Source organism: Dromiciops gliroides, chromosome 2 (genome assembly GCF_019393635.1).
Source record: "Dromiciops gliroides isolate mDroGli1 chromosome 2, mDroGli1.pri, whole genome shotgun sequence".
NCBI lineage: Eukaryota > Metazoa > Chordata > Mammalia > Microbiotheria > Microbiotheriidae > Dromiciops > Dromiciops gliroides.
In genome coordinates, this window is record NC_057862.1 from 84,502,462 (window position 1) to 84,520,345 (window position 17,884).

Below are 17,884 nucleotides of genomic sequence, written 5' to 3' on the forward strand. Positions count from 1 at the left end.
TAGACCTTTGTTTTTTGCTTTTTTTTTTTTTTTTGGCTGCAGGTGAATATATTCCCTGTTGTGGGTTCCCTTGTTCTCACTTGTTTAGAGTTTCATTTGGGAAAGTACAATTAGTCTACTTTCTACATAGTGTATTAAAACCATGTTTATGAAGATAAATTTGTCTTACAGCAAAAGAAGGGACATAAAGAAAAATCAGGTATAGGAACATAGGAATAATGCAGCCCCAGGGGGCTAGAGCCCTTAAACAATTGGCCCCTCAGTAGCACTTGCAAACTAAAGCACCAGAAGCACTTGGAAGTTGAAAGAGCCCAGAGGATTCCTAGGGGATCCAAGCTGCCTTTTTCAAGCTTTCAGTCAAAAGAAAAACATTTCAAAAGAGACTCTTGAAAGATGCAAAATATACCTTTGATTTAAGACCACTAAGTAGGGCAGTGGAATGTACTATCCAGTCCCCAGTCAAACAACACAGTTCTTATTTAGAGATCCCAATTAGCTTAAATAGAGTATTACATCCTGGTCAAGGCCCAACAACTTCTGAAACTTCTTTTCTCTCTGTACTTTCAACTGATAAAAAATATAGTTTTGATCTGAGAGAAAATCATCATGTTATGAACCTGGTTCATAGTTATGATTCAAGCTGTTGCTATTTTTTTTCCCTAGGTAGGAGATCCAGAGGTAATTTGACTTTATTTATTCTTGATTGTATTTCCCTAGCCATAAGATCCAATATCACTTTATAATAAATGGTATTTAAAAAAATAAAAATTTGTCATTCCTAATGGACAACTGCAATTTTGGACTTTTGCTAGAGTTGGGGGCCAGGTTTATTACTATTTTTAGGTTTAGTGTATAGTGTGAAAGTTCTCAGAGACAACTTCTCTTTCATGTCTTCAGGAGTTTGATTTCAATCCATTCTGACACTGGTTGATAGTCCAGTTGATGGTTCAATCTTAAGACTTATGCAAGTTACTAGTGATGCCCCCTGACAAACAGGAGGGGGTGGACAATGCCCAGCTTCACCTCACCTTTCTACTTTGCTGCACCCAGATCTGGTAATTCCCCAAAAGAGAAGATGAAAAGAGTCCAAGTGGTAGATGGAGCCATGTGGGCCCCACTTAAAGATCCCAATTCCTCCAGTCTCCAGTCCTCAGTCAACCAATCATCAGGAAGCAGTGCTAGTCCCTGGGAACCAATCAGAGGAGTTCCCTGTGTTTTCCCAGCAAGGGGCTAAAACTACATTCCCTCTTTTGACTAAAGTCTGTGCCTTGTAATCGGCTGTATGTATAAAGTAATCATTAAAAATCAACTACGTAGACGGGGCGGCTAGGTGGTGCAGTGGATAAAGCACTAGCCCTGGATTGAGGAGGACCTGAGTTCAAATCTGACCTCAGACACTTGACACAACTAGCTGTGTGACTCTTGGCAAGTCACTTAACCCTCATTGCCCTGCAAAAGTACCAACCCCCCCCCCCCCGCCAAAAAAACAAACAACAACCCAAAAAAAACCCCCATAAACGGTTGAAATTTTTTTCTTTTTTGGGGGGGGGTGGTTGAAATTTCTTAATAATGAAAAATAAAAATACTCTGAAATGTGGGATTTTAAATGGAAAGGCCCAGCTCTAACAGAGCACTGATATATTCACTATTATTAGGATCCTGTTTTAAAGCTCTTTCATAATACCCTATTGCTTCTTTCTTCTCCCCGTTTAGTTGGTGAATGAAGCCAAGGGCCCCCAAACTCTTTGCATCTAAAGAATTCTGATTCAGTCGCCTGAGAGCTAAATTCTGCAAAGCCCCTACAAGCACATGGCAAAACTTGGGATTGGCCTTTATCCCTTCTATATAATGGTGCATGGCAAGCTCTCCATCTCTCTTGTGAAATTCCAGGAAGCGGCCATATTTGAAATGGGCTTGTTGCTTTTCCTCTTCTCTGACGTGTTCGATCTCCAGCCCTTTTTGAAAAATGTCCTCCGCCTTTCCAAGCTGACCTTCTTCAGAGTACATGCCGGCCAGGTCCAAGTGAGCAAACACAAACAGAGATTTCTCTCGGATGGCTGTTTCAAAATGAAATATGGCAAACCGGATTAGTTTCTCTATTTTCTGCTTGTCCTTTCCCCTAGGCTTGTTCCGTGTGGCCTTCTTGATTTGGATCATTTGTGCCCTGTAACAAAGTCCCATTTGGTGATGCAGGAAAGCAGAGGTGGGTGCCAGGGTTAACGCCTTTTTTAAGAGCTCAAGAGCCCTCTCTGGCTTGTCTTCTCGCCGGTAAAATTTTGCTGCGTAGCGAAGGACATAGGGTTCGGATGTTAACTCTTCAAGGGCTTCTTTAATATACTTTTCTCCTTCAAATTTCTCCCCTATGTCCTGAAGCTTTAGTGCCAGGAGAACCTTAACAAATGTACTTTCTGGATTCAGATTAAGTGCCTTCCTCAGGGGGCCCAGAGAAAGGCTTTTACTATGGCCACCATCTCTATGAAAGTCATCCATTCGGTACATGACAATGGCAAATCCAGTGTTAAATTCGGGGTGTTCAGGGTCTGACTCCAGGGCCTTTTCAAAACAGGCTTTGGCCCTGTCATAATACCTCCCCCCAAACTTGAGAAGTGACCACCCTTTCTCACACTCAATTTCAGGAAGCTCTACCTTATAGCGAAAGGGACTGGACATCCTTTTACAGCTTGCCTCCACCTTGTCCAGGTAAGACTGGGCATCAGGGAATCTGCCCATGTGATAATAGATCCAGGCATAGTTTCCCCAGGTCACAAGGCTTCTCTTTTCTATCTCATCAGCATAGTCATCTTGAATCGTTTCTTCAGCTGTTTTTAAGCTTTCCAAAGCTTCTTCGTTTTGATCTCGTAGATGTTTCACATAGGCCTGTAAGTTATAAAGGGTGACTTTAGATTTAATGGTCAGATATTCCAGCTGTTCATCAATTCTCTCCTCTGTGTGATGTAGCACGATGTCTTCCTTCTGCAGATTCCAAGTAAAGTGGCAATCCAACTTCAGCAGGAAAGATTTTAAGGCATTTTTAGACATTTCACTGAAAGAGATGAAATTCAGTTTAGTTGCAGAGGCACAAGTAGAAATAGCGAGCAAGTCATAATCCCAAATGCCATTGTTTTCACTAATTAACAACAACAACAAAAACATTCATAGGATACTTACTATGTAGCCTGTGTGGCAGCTAGGTGGCACCATAGTGCACAGAGTGCTGGACCTGGAGTCAGGAAGGAGTTCAAATTTGGCCTAAGATACTTAGTAGTGGTGTGACCTTGGGCAAGCCACTTATCCCTGTTTGCCTTAATTCCTCATCTGTAAAAAATGAGCTAGAGGGGCAGCTAGGTGGCGCAGTGGATAAAGCACTGGTCTTGGATTCAGGAGTTCCTGAGTTCAAATCCGGCCTCAGACACTTGACACTTACTAGCCGTGTGACCCTGGGCAAGTCACTTAACCCCCATTGCCCCGCAAAAAAAAAAATGAGCTAGAGAAGGAAATGGCAAACCACCCCTGTATCTCTGCCAAGAAAACCTTAAATGTGATCACAGAATTGGATCAGACTGGAAAATGACATATATATATATATATTTTTTTTAATTATCACCCTTCCATTTCCTTACCTTCACAATATCCTCCCTCTGCCTTGTCCCCCAACTCCTGACCACAGTAGAGTTCTGGGCTTAGAGTCAGGAAGACCTGAGTGCAGATTGGGTCTCAGAAATTTACTAGTTATATGACCTTGGGCAAGTCATTTAATTTCTGCTTACTTTAGTTTCCTCATCTATAAAATGAAGATTATAATAGCACCTACATCCCAGGGTTGTTGTGATGATCAAATGAGATAATAACTATAAAGCACTTGGCATAATGTCTGGAACATAATAAGCCCTATATAAATATTTACTACTACTACTACTTCTATCAATACTTCTACTACTACTACTACTACTACTACTACTACTACTTTTTTTAAACATTTTAGGTATGTTCTGGGCATACAAAGACAAAAAATGACTTGAGGTTAAGAGATTCAATATATACATAGATAAGGAAATATAAAGTATGTAACATTTATGCACAAAATAAAATTAAAGGCATATTACTAATATGCTAGATGCCTTTAATTTAATTTTATTACTTTTCCCTCAGGCTTAGAAATATTTCATAAACATTCCTGTTATTTATTGAAAAACCATTCTTGTGGGGGCAGCTAGGTGGTGCAGTGGATAAAGCACCAGCCCTGGATTCAGGAGGACCTGAGTTCAAATCCAGCCTCAGACACTTGACATTTACCAGCTGTGTGACCCTGGGCAAGTCATTTAACCCTCATTGCCCTGCAAGAAAGAAAGAAAGAAAGAAAGAAAGAAAGAAAGAAAGAAAGAAAGAAAGAAAGAAAGAAAGAAAGAAAGAAAGAAAGAAAGAAAGAAAGAAAGAAAGAAAGGGAGAAAGGGAGAAAGGGAGAAAGAGAGAAAGAGAGAAAGAGAGAAAGAGAGAAAGAGAGAAAGAGAAAGAAAGAAAGAAAGAAAGAAAGAAAGAAAGAAAGAAAGAAAGAAAGAAAGAAAGAGAAAGGAAAGGAAAGGAAAGGAAAGGAAAAAAACTCTTCTTGTAAAGCAGAAAGCAGACAGGGTTGGGGAACCTTTCTTTTTTTCTATTGAAGGTGATGATACAATAAACAAATTGAGGACCACATAAGGAAAAAAAACAAACAAATCCTAGCATTTATTTATTTAAGAAATTGAAGTTTCCACCCACTGGATTTTAAAGTTAAAGACAAGAACTATAAATTTGTGTTCAGTAAATATAATTTACAAAAATTAATTCCTCAATTATGGGCAGTTAAGAGAAGGAAAAAACAGGGGGCCCTAGGGAGAGGGAGAAAGAATATTTTCACTACTTGTATGATATCTTAGGTAAGTCACTTCCTCTTTTCAGGCCTCTTCTGCAAAAATGCCTGTTACATGAGGGAAAGGAGGAGAGAGTGGAACATGATGTCAGAGGGTCTTGAGATGAAAATCTGTAAAACGGAATTTATAGAAAAAAATTCTGTAAATAGTTTAAACTAATTAATATCTAAGATCTCTTTCAGTGCTATCTGCTGGGATCATATCACCCTTTAACCTGGTTATGAGAAAGGGAAGGACAGCCTGACACAGACAGATATATAAAATAGGTAGGGATAGAGAACATAAAAGTGGGCTTGGTGCCTATGGGACTTCTTAAAACTTCTCTGGTTTGTGTAACTCTCTGAGATCCCCAAAGCTCACTTATGGCAGGTTACTGCTCCTCTAGGAATATTCCCTCCTCTTGACACACCTACCCTCATTCTGCTTTATTGCCCACTCCCACCCCCACCTCCACCCCTCCTAGAAACTGCTAAAGCTTCTGAAATGTCCATATCCTAAGCTTATATGGGGAGATAGGTCCTCCTGGCCAATTCCTGGCATGTCTTTTGCAGTGACATCAGATAAATCTAATCAATCAGACAAGTCTAAGTGGGGACTTGGTTCAAACCATTGACCCTTGAAGGATTATTGAACTGGCCTGAGGCATGGAGAAGACAGATGATGCCTTGTTGAGATACTGGACCAGGGTTCTGGTAGGAAGTTGCCCATGAACTATCCTGGTTGTATTCTTCTCAGGTTCCATCATGTTCTTGTCCTCATCTAACTGATGCTAAGCTTTATACCTTCCCTTAGGGATAGGCCCTGGACTTGTGGTTTCATTGGCACAGAGAATTTTCAATAAAGGAAGCTTGCTCTACCAAGGCAGGTTGGTATCTTCTCTTTTTTTTTTTTAGTGAGGCAATTGGGGTTAAGTGACTTGCCCAGAGTCACACAGCTAGTAAGTGTTAAGTGTCTGAGGCTGGATTTGAACTCAGGTACTCCTGACTCCAGGGCCGGTGCTCTATCCACTGCGCCACCTAGCTGCCCCGGTACCTTCTCTTAACCTTATGGTCTCAGAGACCATAGCGCTCTAGCACTGAGAAAGTAAGTGACTTATGCAGAGTCACAGAGCCAGCATGTATCAGAATTTGAATTCAAATCTTCCTGGCTTCAAGACCACCTCTCTATCCACTATGCTAGGCTTCTTTTCCTAATCTTGCTTTCTTATAGGTTAAAATAAGGATAGGGATTGGACCTGAGAAAATTAAGACTTTTTGACAGGAGTTCTCTCTTTTTCCCTTCTCTTCATCTCAAAACCCCTTGTCATCATCATACTCCACCCTCTCCCCTTTTCCCTCAGGCTCTGGCAATGACATGGCCCTTCCCTTTGCCAAGGCCCCACCCCTCAATATGTGCCCTTCATCCCAGTCATTCCCATTTTCTCCAGCAGATTGCAACCTCATCATCTTTATTGTCAACATCTCCCTTATTGGTACCTTTGTCACTGCCTTCAAACAAGCCCAAGTATTGCCTTTCCCTAAAAAACAACAACAACAACAACAAGCAAAACCCCACAAAACCCCACAAAAACCCCAGAAAACAAAAAAACAAAACCAAAAAGAACCCAACAACTAATTGATTGGATCTTAATATCCCCTCAAGTTATTATTCTATATCTCTCCTTTCTCAGTTAAACTCCAAGGAAAAAGCCATCTATGCTTGCTTATTCTGCTTCCTCTCCTCTCCCTCCTCAGTCTTCTGACCCCAAGACTCCACTGAAGTACTGTCTCCAAAGTTACCAAGGACCTCTTCATTGCTGAACTTAATGGTCTTATTTTTTCAGTCCTTTTCCTTTACCTCTCTTCTTCACTGGAAATGGTGGACTACTCTCTTTTCTTATATACTTTCTCTTCTCTGGACTTTCGTGTTATTCCTCCTTCTGGTTCTCTTAACCCATCTAACTGCTCCTCATCTTCCTTTGCTGGATCATCATTTATATCATGCCTCCTTAACTTTGCCCAGCAATCCTTCATCTTTTCTCTCTATGCCTTCTCTAGGGGACCTCATCAGATACCATAGGATCTCATTTAGTTATCATCTCTATGCAGATGACTCTTGCATCTATATATTCAGCCTATTTTTCCTCTTAGCTTCAATATGCACCACCTATTAGACATTATAAAATGAATGTCTAGAGGCATCCAAACTCAACATGTCTAAAAAAGAACTAAATATCCTTCACATGAGCCCCCAGTGTTTTCCTAATTTCTGTATTTCTGTCAAAGGCACCACCATTCTCTAATTCTCCCAGGTTTGTAATCTGGGATTATCTTCATATCCTCCTTCATCCCACATATCCAGTCAGTTGAAAATCTTGCTGTTTCTATCTCCACAATATCTCTTGAATTTCATCCAATCTCTCTCCTAATACAGTTATCATCCCTATTCAGGCCCTTGCTACCTCCTGACTACATTATTGTAACATCCTCCTAATTAGTTCCCAAGGTGAATTGGTCTCCATGCTCCATTCCATCTTGTGCATAGTAGCCAAGGTGATTTTCTTTAATAAACCCCAATGGCTCCCAATTGCCCCTATATAATCTCCTCTGTTTACTTCTTTTTTTTTTTTTTTGGTGAGGCAAATGGGGTTAAGTGACTTGCCCAGGGTCACACAGCTAGTAATTGTTAAGTGTCTGAGGCTGGATTTGAACTGAGGTCCTCCTGAATCCAGGGCCAGTGCTCTATCCACTGTGCCACCTAGCTGCCCCCTCTGTTTACTTTTTAAAGCCCTTCATGACTTGGTTCCAACCTATATTTCCATTTTTGTTAGTTAGGCATTACTTTCCTTCATTCACTTTGTGATCCAGCCAGACTTGATTTGCTCTGTTCTCACATACTTGCATACGTTAGCTCCTTTCTCCTATCATCTCCCATCTCCATGCCTTTGCACTGCTATCCTCCATTCCTGTACTATTTTTATTTATTATTATTTGTTTTTTTGGTGAGGCAATTGGGGTTAAGTGACCTGCCCAGGGTCACACAGCTAGTAATTGTCAAGTGTCTGAGGCCGGATTTGAACTCAGGTCCTCCTGAATCCAGGGCCAGTGCTCTATCTACTACGCCACCCAGCTGCCCCCATTCCTGTACTATTTTAATTGGTCTCCCTGTATCCTGTCTCTCCCCACTCCAATCCAAGCTCCAAACAGCTGCAAAGAAAATTTTTCTAAAGTATAGAAAAGTGACTACTTCCCTCTTTCCCTTCTCCGTCATCAATAAATTCCAGTGCCTCATTACTATCTCCAAGAACAAATATAAACTCCTCTGCTTGGCATTTGACAGTTTTCACAGCCTTGCCTACTTTGATACTTCTTATTAGCCTCTTCCATGAACTGGTGCTTAGAAAAACAAAATTCTCCCCCTACTGTTTACATGGCCAATATCACTTTGGGGGGAAAAAAGAGCATTGCTTCTTTTTTTTTTTTCCGTTTGTTTTTTGTTTTTTGTTTTGGTGGGGCAATGGGGGTTAAGTGACTTGCCCAGGGTCACACAGCTAGTAAGTGTCAAGGGTCTGAGGTTGGATTTGAACTCAGGCCCTCCTGAATCCAGAGCTGGTGCTTTATCCACTGTGCCACCTAGCTGCCCCAGCATTGCTTCTTAAAGACTTCTGCATCCAGGTATCATAGCTCTCTGGCTGTTATGAAAAAGTGAAAAACAGTCCCCTGTCCCATCTCTTCCCTCACACCCCTCAATGGACTCAGAGAACCTGAGTTCAAATGCTGCTTCTGACAACTACTATCTGCATGATCTCTAGTATTCCAAGTCATCATTCTAAGCCTGAATCTCCCCACATATAAAACAAAAGAGTTCAACTAGGGGGCCTCTGACTTCCTATTCAGTTCTAGATCTAGGATTCTATGATCTTTGCAGAATGGGTTAATAGGAGGGTCCAGCTAAATAGGTCCGGAGAGAAAAGCAGTCCTGTCTTTCCTTGATACACTGGTGTGTGTCCTCTGCAGGAAGAGGAATTCTCACAAAATTTCTATGCACAGAGAATTTCATCATTGAATCAAAGTGGGGCATGTCTAGGAAAGACTGTACAATTGTAGCAAAAGGACTTGAGCCCCTAAGTAATGGACACACACACACACACACATGCACACACACACAGAGCATAGTGGCAGGGTTTAAACCTCACACTAGCTACTCCTGGGGGAAGCAGGGGGCCCTCACCAGTTACACAAAGTGAGAACCTATATGGTCCTGGAGAAACCTTATAGCTCTTCTTTTGGATTAAGGAGATGGGAAAGCAAGTTGCACTCATAGAATGTCCCTTCTGACTTCATTTTGAACTATAAGGAGCCTGTGTTGAGGGAATAGCCTGATTTTTTAAAAAAAGGATTCTGTGAATGAGAACAAAGGAGAGGAAGGAACCCCTATTAAGCCTCATACAAGATGCTGTGAGGATACACAAAAGCAGTCCAAGACTATTTGCTCTCTGGGTGTTTCCAAGCAAATTAGAGAGATGCCATTGGCATGTGAGTGATGACAAGGCCACATGCAGAAAAAGGAGAATGGATTGTACCAATGGGTTGCAAAGTAAGGGAATGATCCAGCCAAGGCTGGGTTAATCAGGAAAATCTTCCAGGAGCAGAGGAATCTACTGGAGCTGGGTCTTAAAGCAGGCAATGGCGAGAAATGACTGGAAATGAGCAGAGATGCCACTGTAAGCACAGAACAGCATGCCAATTGTTAACTCTCTGCTCTCTGATCCCGGGAGTTTGGGTATGCCACTGAGCAGAGTCCTGGCTTTATCTATTGTGCACAGATACCTACCCTGGCATGGGAATTTACCTAGCATCCCAGGGAAGGGCACTGACAGCTGTGCATTGACCCATACTCATGAGACATTGATGAAGCTGCTATGGTGGCTAAGTCATAAGGCTAGGTGCTTTCAGAAGTCCTACTTATAAAAATATGGAAGGCAAAACCCTCACTCCAAGAGATTTAGTATCTCTGAGTGGACACTTTTTAACATGGCAATGACAATCAGTTTTATTATCACTCTTGATAGCAAAAACAAAAACAATCCAAAAACAAATAGAAACCTTCCCTCCCCCAAACACACCCCTGCTTTACTTGTTGATCTTGCATCCCCCCTGCCACCCCCTGCCAAGTGTGGATGAGTACTCCTACTGTCAGGACTTTCTTTTTCAAAAATTGACCTTTCTCTGAAACGTTGAGCTATCTCAGACCAGCCTAGCCACTCTCTCGGTTTTCTCAAGGAGAGCTAACAGCCTCAGTCAGAAAAGATGACTGAAAAGTGGGGGAAAAACCAACAATAACCCAACTATAAAGCAGCCCGGGGTTATTGTTTGTGTTAATGGACTATGACTATGCAGACTATGACTAAGGTACAATGCACAATCATCCACCTTCATGGAATAGCAGGATTGCTTAATGATGAAAATTCAAGAGATATATTTGGTTGGACGATCTTTGACTGCAGTAATTTGCATTTCAGGGAGAGAGAAACAAAGCGGGAGGGGGGGGGGAAGCCATTTACCTCATGTTGATTGCCCGGTGGGTGATGTAGTCCGGTCTTACTTGCTTTTCAGGTAGCTAGCTGTCTGCAAGGCTGCTCTGATCTTGCTTTCTCAGAATGAGGAGGGGCAGTGTCAGATTCCTAGCTTGCTGTGGGTGATCCTTGCATTCACTGCTTATAAAAGAAAGGCTTGCACGTCACATATGAACATGGAGTGGGAGGAGGAAATTGAAACTGGAAAGTGAAACTGATTACTGACTGAGAAAAGGAAACTAATGGGAGAATCCTGCTCCAATATCTTGGAACTTCAAGGCACCTGTCACTGGCAGAAAATAAACTTGCCAAGGTGAGAGCATCTCCTCTGGGCTAGGCACTGTGCTAAACACTTTACAAATATGATCTCATTTGATCCTCACAACAACCCTGGAAGGTAGGTGCTGTTATTATCCCCACGTTACAAGTGAGGAAACTAGAAATTAAGTCACTTGCCTAAGGTCACACAGCTAGTAATTGAGGACACATTTGAACTCAGGGCTTCCTGACTCCAGGAACAGAGCTTTATCCACTATAGTATCTAGCTTCTTGGATTCTGGAAGAGTGGGGGTGGGAAGGGAGTAAATATTTTTTAAAATCTCCACAAAACCCAGCTTGGTTTAGTATTAATTTAAAAGAGAATCAAGGATCCTGGGAGACAGTCTGGCTTCTACCACTGCTACACAGAATGACTGTTCTCCCCTGCACTATACTGTGTCATAATACTAATACGGTGTATTATTATTTGTTGTTGTTCAGTCATGTCAGACTCTTCATGACTCTCCATGACCCAGTGCTGTCCATGGGGTTTTCTTGGCAAAGATACTGTAGTAGTTTGCTATTTCCTTCTCCAGCAGATTAAGGCAAACAGAGGTAAAGTGACTTGCCCAAGGTCACACAGGTAGTAAGTGTCTTAGGCCAGATTTGGACGCAGGTCTCCCTGAATCCAGGCCCAGAGCTCCATCCACTGGGCCACCTAGCTGCTTCCAGTATATTATATAATACCCAACATTTATATAATGCTTTAAGGTTCACAAAGTACTTTACATAAATTATGGGTATCTAAAAGTCATGTGCTGGGTGCAGTTTTCCCAGTCATAAGAATGGGTGGATATTGGTCCATCCATGTACTCACCTAGTCTACATTAAAAATTGTACATTTATTAAATGATACACTGAGGGTGAAGGGCACATTCTGGTTGAGGATCAGAGCAGAGCTAATTGGCCTTCACAGTACTAGAGCCCACAGCCAACACTGTGACAGGGCCCGAGTTTTGCTGTTCAGACATGGAGAAGCATAAGGTATAAGAAAACTGGGAAAGTGTGTGTGTTGGGGGGTGGGGGTGGGGGCGTTGGTGAGGGAGGGAGGTCGTGAAGGTAAAGCCAAACAGAGGATTTTGTATTTGATCCTGGAGGTGATAGAGAGCCACTGGAGTATTTTGGGTAGGGGGGGTGGCATGGTCAGACCTGCACTTCAGTGGTTGAGAAGAAGCTGAACTGGAGTGAAGAGAGACTTGTGGCAGGCTGACTCACCAGGATGCTATTGGAATAGTTCAGGCATGAAGAGAGGGCTTGTAACATCCTGCTGGCAATTTCAGAGGAGAGAAAGGGGAGTATTCAAGGAGATTTCAAATGTGAAGTCAGCAGGCCTTGGGCACAGATTGGATATTGGGGGGGGGGGAGGGGTGCAGTGAGAGCTACTAAGAATGAAGGATAACTCCTAGATTGCCAGCCTGAGATGTTTGGAAGATGGTGCTGCTCCTTAACTTCGCCTCTAAATCCCAAACACTCTGCTTCTGTTGAATGGCTAACAATAGCCCTCAGTCCAAGACTATGAGGCTTATTATTTAGACTTTGATCACTTAGAACGAGTATAAATAGAAATTGTTTTCTGGGAGGGGGAAGACCCTCAAAGTTTCTGGTTAAAATAGAAAACAATTGCTATTTCATTTTACTTAATGCTTTTCATGACATAGTCTATATAACTTCTCTGATTTCTCTTTGCTTAGGTACATATGTTTATTAGCTATTCATTCTTTGTGTTGGTCATTTATGTAACCAGAACTAGGCTGGAAGGACTTAAGCCTGATGATTAAAGCTCAGGGTAACCCTCCCTCCTTTACAGAGACCAGAAAAATGTTATTTTACACCAATCATCCCATGAGACCAATAATATTTAGGGAAGATATAATTCTAGTCTAATACCCCCCTGTCAGAGACTGGAAGAAAGGCCAATTTTGTGACCCTTTTGTTTGCCTTATGGTGGAATTTATAGTCTCACTCGGAGAAGCATAAGCAAGATTCCAGAGATATCTATCAATGCCTTCAAGCTACATCTAGATAACAGATATGGACATGGGTGTATATCTGTATCTATTTATCATCTATCTGTCTCTATCTGTCATCTATTATCTATCTATCCATCCATCTATTCATCTATCATCTCTATCTATCTCTATCTTTCTATCTCTCCCTCTCTCTATCTAACCATCTATTTATCTATCCTACATTTGCACATACATACCTTACCTACATAAGAAAGGTTGGAACACTGTCCCATAGTAGAAGATGACCTTGACTTCTTTGCTTAGCTCTGTTCTTACTTAGATTAATTTGTATGCCACCTCAAAGAAGAACTTGGGTTGAAAATGGGGTTTGTAACTTCTGCTTCCATATAGCTCTTGCGGGGTATCTTTGGTGGATCCTTTGAAAATGGGCCTAGCGAGATCATTTGATAGGCTAAACTGGAGTTACAAGGAATTTCTAACCCTAAGTCAGAGAGTTATATAATAGATTTCAATTTGATCCCTGAAACAAGGAGTTCAAAGAATAGGCTTACTCTTATCCTGAGGGACTTTGTCTTTTGTTTTAGAGCTCATAGTCTTGTTATGACTAGGAGTTGGTATCATGAAGATAGATCTTCCAGTTTGTGCACCATAGCAGACAGGATCCAAGAGGGCCACCAGGTAGCCCTGAAGCTATGGAGTTCAGAAACTAATAGCAGAGAGAATTTCAGTGACAGAAGAGTAGAAGTGGCACCTAGCAGAGAAAACATTTTATTTTATTTTTTTTTAATTAATAAAGTATTTTATTTTTTTCTGTTACATATAAAGATAGTTCTCAACCTTTGTTTATACAAGCTTTACAATTTCAAATTTTTCTCCCTCCCTCCCCTCCCTCTCCCCTCCCCTAGACAGCAGGTAATCTGATATAGGTTATATATATATATATACACACACATATACATATATATATATATATACACATATATATATATATATACATAATAACATTAATCCTATTTCTGCATTAGTCATGTTATAAGAGAAAAAAAATCAGAGCAATGATGGAAAACCTCAAAATAGAAAAAAAACAACAGCATCAAAAACAAAAGAAATAGTATGGTTCATTTAGCATCTATACTCCACAGTTCTTTTTTTTTTTTTTTTCCTGGATTTGGAGATCCTCTTCCATCACGAGTTCCCTGGAGCTCTTCTGGGCCATTGCATTGGTGAGAAGAATATAGTCCATCACAGTAGATCAACACTCAATGTTGATATTACTGTGTACAATGTTCTTCTAGTTCTGCTCATCTCACTCATCATAAGCCCACGCAACACCCTCCAGGTTTCTCTGAACTCCTCCTGCTCATCATTTCTTACAGCACAATAGTATTCCATTGTATTCATATACCACAACTTGTCCAGCCATTCCCCAATTGATGGGCACCCCCTCAACTTCCAATTCTTTGCCACCATGTAAAGAGCAGCTATAAATATTTTTGTACATGTGGGTCCCTTTCCCCCTTCCATGATCTCTTTGGGAAAAAGAACAAAAAGTGGTATTGCTGGGTCAAAGGGTATGCATAGCTTTATCGCCCTTTGGGCATAATTCCAAATTGCTCTCCAGAATGGTTGGATCAGTTCACAGCTCCACCAACAATGCATTAGTGTTCCAATTTTCCCACAGCTTCTCCAACATTTATTATTTTCCTTTTTTGTCATTTTAGCCAATCTGATAGGTGTCAGGTGGTACCTCAGAGTTGTTTTTATTTGCATCTCTCTAATCATTAGAGATTTAGAGCATTTTTTCATATGGGAATAGATAGCTTTGGTTTCTTCATCAGAAAACTGCCTGTTCATATCCTTTGACCATTTCTCAATTGGGGAATGACTTGGGTTCTTGTAAATTTGATTTACTTCCCTATATATTTTAAAGATGAGGCCTTTATCAGAAGTACTGGCCTCAAAAATTGTTTCCCAGCTTTCTGCCTCCCTTCTAATTTTGGATGCATTGCTTCTGTTTGTACAAAAAATTTTTAATTTAATGTGATCAAAATCATCCACTTTGCATTTTATAATATACTCTGTCTCTTGTTTGGTCAAAAACTGTTTTCCTTTCCAAAGATCTGATAGGTAGACTATTCCTTTCTCTCCTAATTTACCTATGGTATCACCTCTTATGTCTAAATCATGTATCCATTTTGACCTTATTTTAGTATAAGGTGTCAGATGTTGGTCTATGCCTATTTTCTGCCATACTATCTTCCAGTTTTCCCAGCAGTTTTTGTCAAATACTGAATTCCTATCCCAGAAGCTGGAGTCTTTGGGTTTATCAAACACTACATTACTAGTGTCATTTACTACTGCATTTCCTGAGCCTAGCCTATTCCTTTGATCTACCACTCTATTTTTTAGCCAGTACCAGATAGTTTTGATGATTGCCGCTTTATAGTAGAGCTCCAGGTTTGGTAACTATGTCTTTTTTTTAATTAATTAATTTGTTTATTTAGAATTTTCCCCACCTTACATGTAAAAACAAATTGAAACATCAATTTTTATGACTTCGTGTTTCAAATTCTCTTCCTCCCTCCCTACCCTCCTTAAGAACTCAAGCAATTTAACATAAGCTATACATGTGCAGTTGTGCCAAACATATCAGACAAAAAAACCCAAACTTTAGAAATAGGAACTAACATCAACAAAATATACTTCCATCTGTATTCAGATACCATCAGTTCTTTCTCTGTAGATGAATTGCATTTTTTTCATAAGTCCTTCAGAGTTGTGCTTTTTTTTTTCATTATACTACATTACAGAAATCACCTTTCAATAGCTTTAAGTGATTTGAGCTAAAAAAAATTTCCTCATATTCATGTGTCCTTTTGTTTGGTCATTTTTCAGTCATGTCCAACTTGTGACCCCATTTGGGGTTTTCTTGGGGAAGCTACTGGAATGGTTTGTCATTTTCTTTGCCAGTTCATTTTTTCAGATAAGGAAACTGAGGCAAACAGGGTTAATGACTTGCCTAGAGTCTTACAGCTAGTATGTCTCCAAAGCTGGATCTGAAATCAGAAAAAGGGAGTCTTCCTGAATCCGGGCCCAGCACTCTATCCACTGCACCACCCAGTTACCCCATGTGTTTACAATTCCTTATTAAATGTGACTCCTTATTCATATCCCACAGCTTTATGTAACTTTACTGAAATTCAACCTACCACAAGGATCTCTTAACCAAATGTAAAAGATTCTCAGGATTTCTGTCTAGGAAGTGGAGTCAGCTTGATTCCTGAATCCCTACTCAGAACCATGTTCATAACAGACAGGTTCTGCCCATTTCTTCCAGTCAGTAGCTATATAATCTGGAAAAAGATATCATTCTTCTGCTTCTTTAGTTCCTCGACTGTAAAAGGAGGTTTTTTTTTTTTACTCTGTTTGATCTATGTTTTCTTCCAATTATCCTATTCTGAAACTACAGATGAAAGAAACATAATTAATTAGAGACCAATGGAAAGCAAGAGTGGATATGTCACCCTTCTATTCAGTAAACTCCAGTACCTTCCTGATATTTCTTTTTTGTTTGTTTGTTTTTGGGGTTTTTGTTTTGTTTTGTTTTTTTGCGGGGCAATGGGGGTTAAGTGACTTGCCCAGGGTCACACAGCTAGTAAATGTCAAGTGTCTGAGGCCGGATTTGAACTCAGGTACTCTTGAATCCAGGGCCGGTGCTTTATCCACTGCGCCACCTAGCCACCCCCTTCCTGATATTTCTAAGATCAAACACATTCTCCTTTGTTTAGCATTTAAAGTCTTTTACAAGCTGACTCCGACTTGTTATAGACATATGAAAAATATTCCCTCTTCATACACTCTGTGGCCCAGCCAATCTCACTTTTTTTTACTGCTCCCCTCATATAGAGTTTTACCTCCCATAGCCATGCCTCAGCATAGGCTTTCCCCTATTACTTGGGATGCCCTCTCTTACTTCCTCTTAGAATTTCTTAATGCCATGAAATCCCAGTTCAATCATCCCATTCTACATACAATCCGTATTGATCAGCTAGGTGTTGCAGTGGATAAAGTACTTGGCCTGAAGGTCTTTAACAATTTTTCTTCAGTTTTGCCAGGAATTGATCTATAGTTTGCAGATTTCTCTTTCTCCTACTTCTCCCTGCCTCTCCCCCTAGTTCCCAACCTACTGCTCAGTTTCAAAACAATTATGGCATTAACCTTTTTCCAGTCCTGGGGTACCTCTCTCCATACAGTACCCCATGACCATTTCAAGCATCACTGACACACCTGTTTTCAGTGCCCCAGATTTGGTTCATTTGGGCCATGTGATTTGAATTTGAAAAAGGCACCTTTCTTGATTTCTTATTTATCTTGGTTATTCTCTCCCCATTAACCATCTTGGTTCTGTTTTTTCCACTCCGAAGTTCATTTTCCTCAGCAGAGAAAATAGAAGCAAAATAACAATTTGCCTTCTCTCTGATGTCAGTTATCATTATCCTACCTATCAGAAATCAGAACCTTATTCCTGTTTTTATCCCTCTTTTCCTCAGGGCAATAATAATAACTAACTTGTATATAGTGCTTACTATGTTTGAGGCACTGTGCTAAGTAAGTGCTTTACAAATATTTCATTCAATTTCTCACAACAACCTGGATAAATATGTGCTATTATTATCACCACTCCCCCTTTATAGGTGGGAAAATGAGGCAGACAGGTGAATGACTTGTTCAGGGTCACACAGCCAGTAAGTGTCTGAGGCTGGATTTGAACTCAGGAATCTCTAACTACAGGCCCAGTGCTCTGTATACCAAACCTCTTAAGTGAACAAGAAAACAAAACAGATACCGTTTTGTTGACCTTGGCTTTCCTTGCCATCCTCAGCACATTTTGGTCTTTAAAATTCCTGGTATACATAGGCAGTTTTTCCTCTCCTTTTTCCTTTCTTTCTTTCTTTCTTTCTTTCTTTCTTTCTTTCTTTCTTTCTTTCTTTCTTTCTTTCTTTCTTTCTTTCTTTCTTTCTTTCTTTCTTTCTTTCCTTCCTTCCTTCCTTCCTTCCTTCCTTCCTTCCTTCCTTCCTTCCTTCCTTCCTTCCTTCCTTCCTTCCTTCCTTCCTTCCTTCCTTCCTTCCTTCCTGGCA

At 40.6% G+C, this 17,884-nt stretch overlaps 1 protein-coding gene across 1 annotated transcript; it reads right to left on the reverse strand.

Annotated features, from left to right (window-relative positions):
• Positions 1-1,459: 1,459 nt before the first annotated feature.
• Positions 1,460-10,707, reverse strand: LOC122743383 (interferon-induced protein with tetratricopeptide repeats 5-like). Its single transcript, XM_043988305.1, has 2 exons — positions 10,447-10,707; positions 1,460-3,043 (listed from the first exon to the last, which is right to left on the reverse strand). The coding sequence occupies exons 1-2, from the start codon at positions 10,449-10,451 to the stop codon at positions 1,603-1,605; spliced, it is 1,446 nt and encodes a 481-aa protein (XP_043844240.1). The 5' UTR covers positions 10,452-10,707; the 3' UTR covers positions 1,460-1,602.
• Between the last annotated feature and the right edge of the window lie 7,177 nt (positions 10,708-17,884).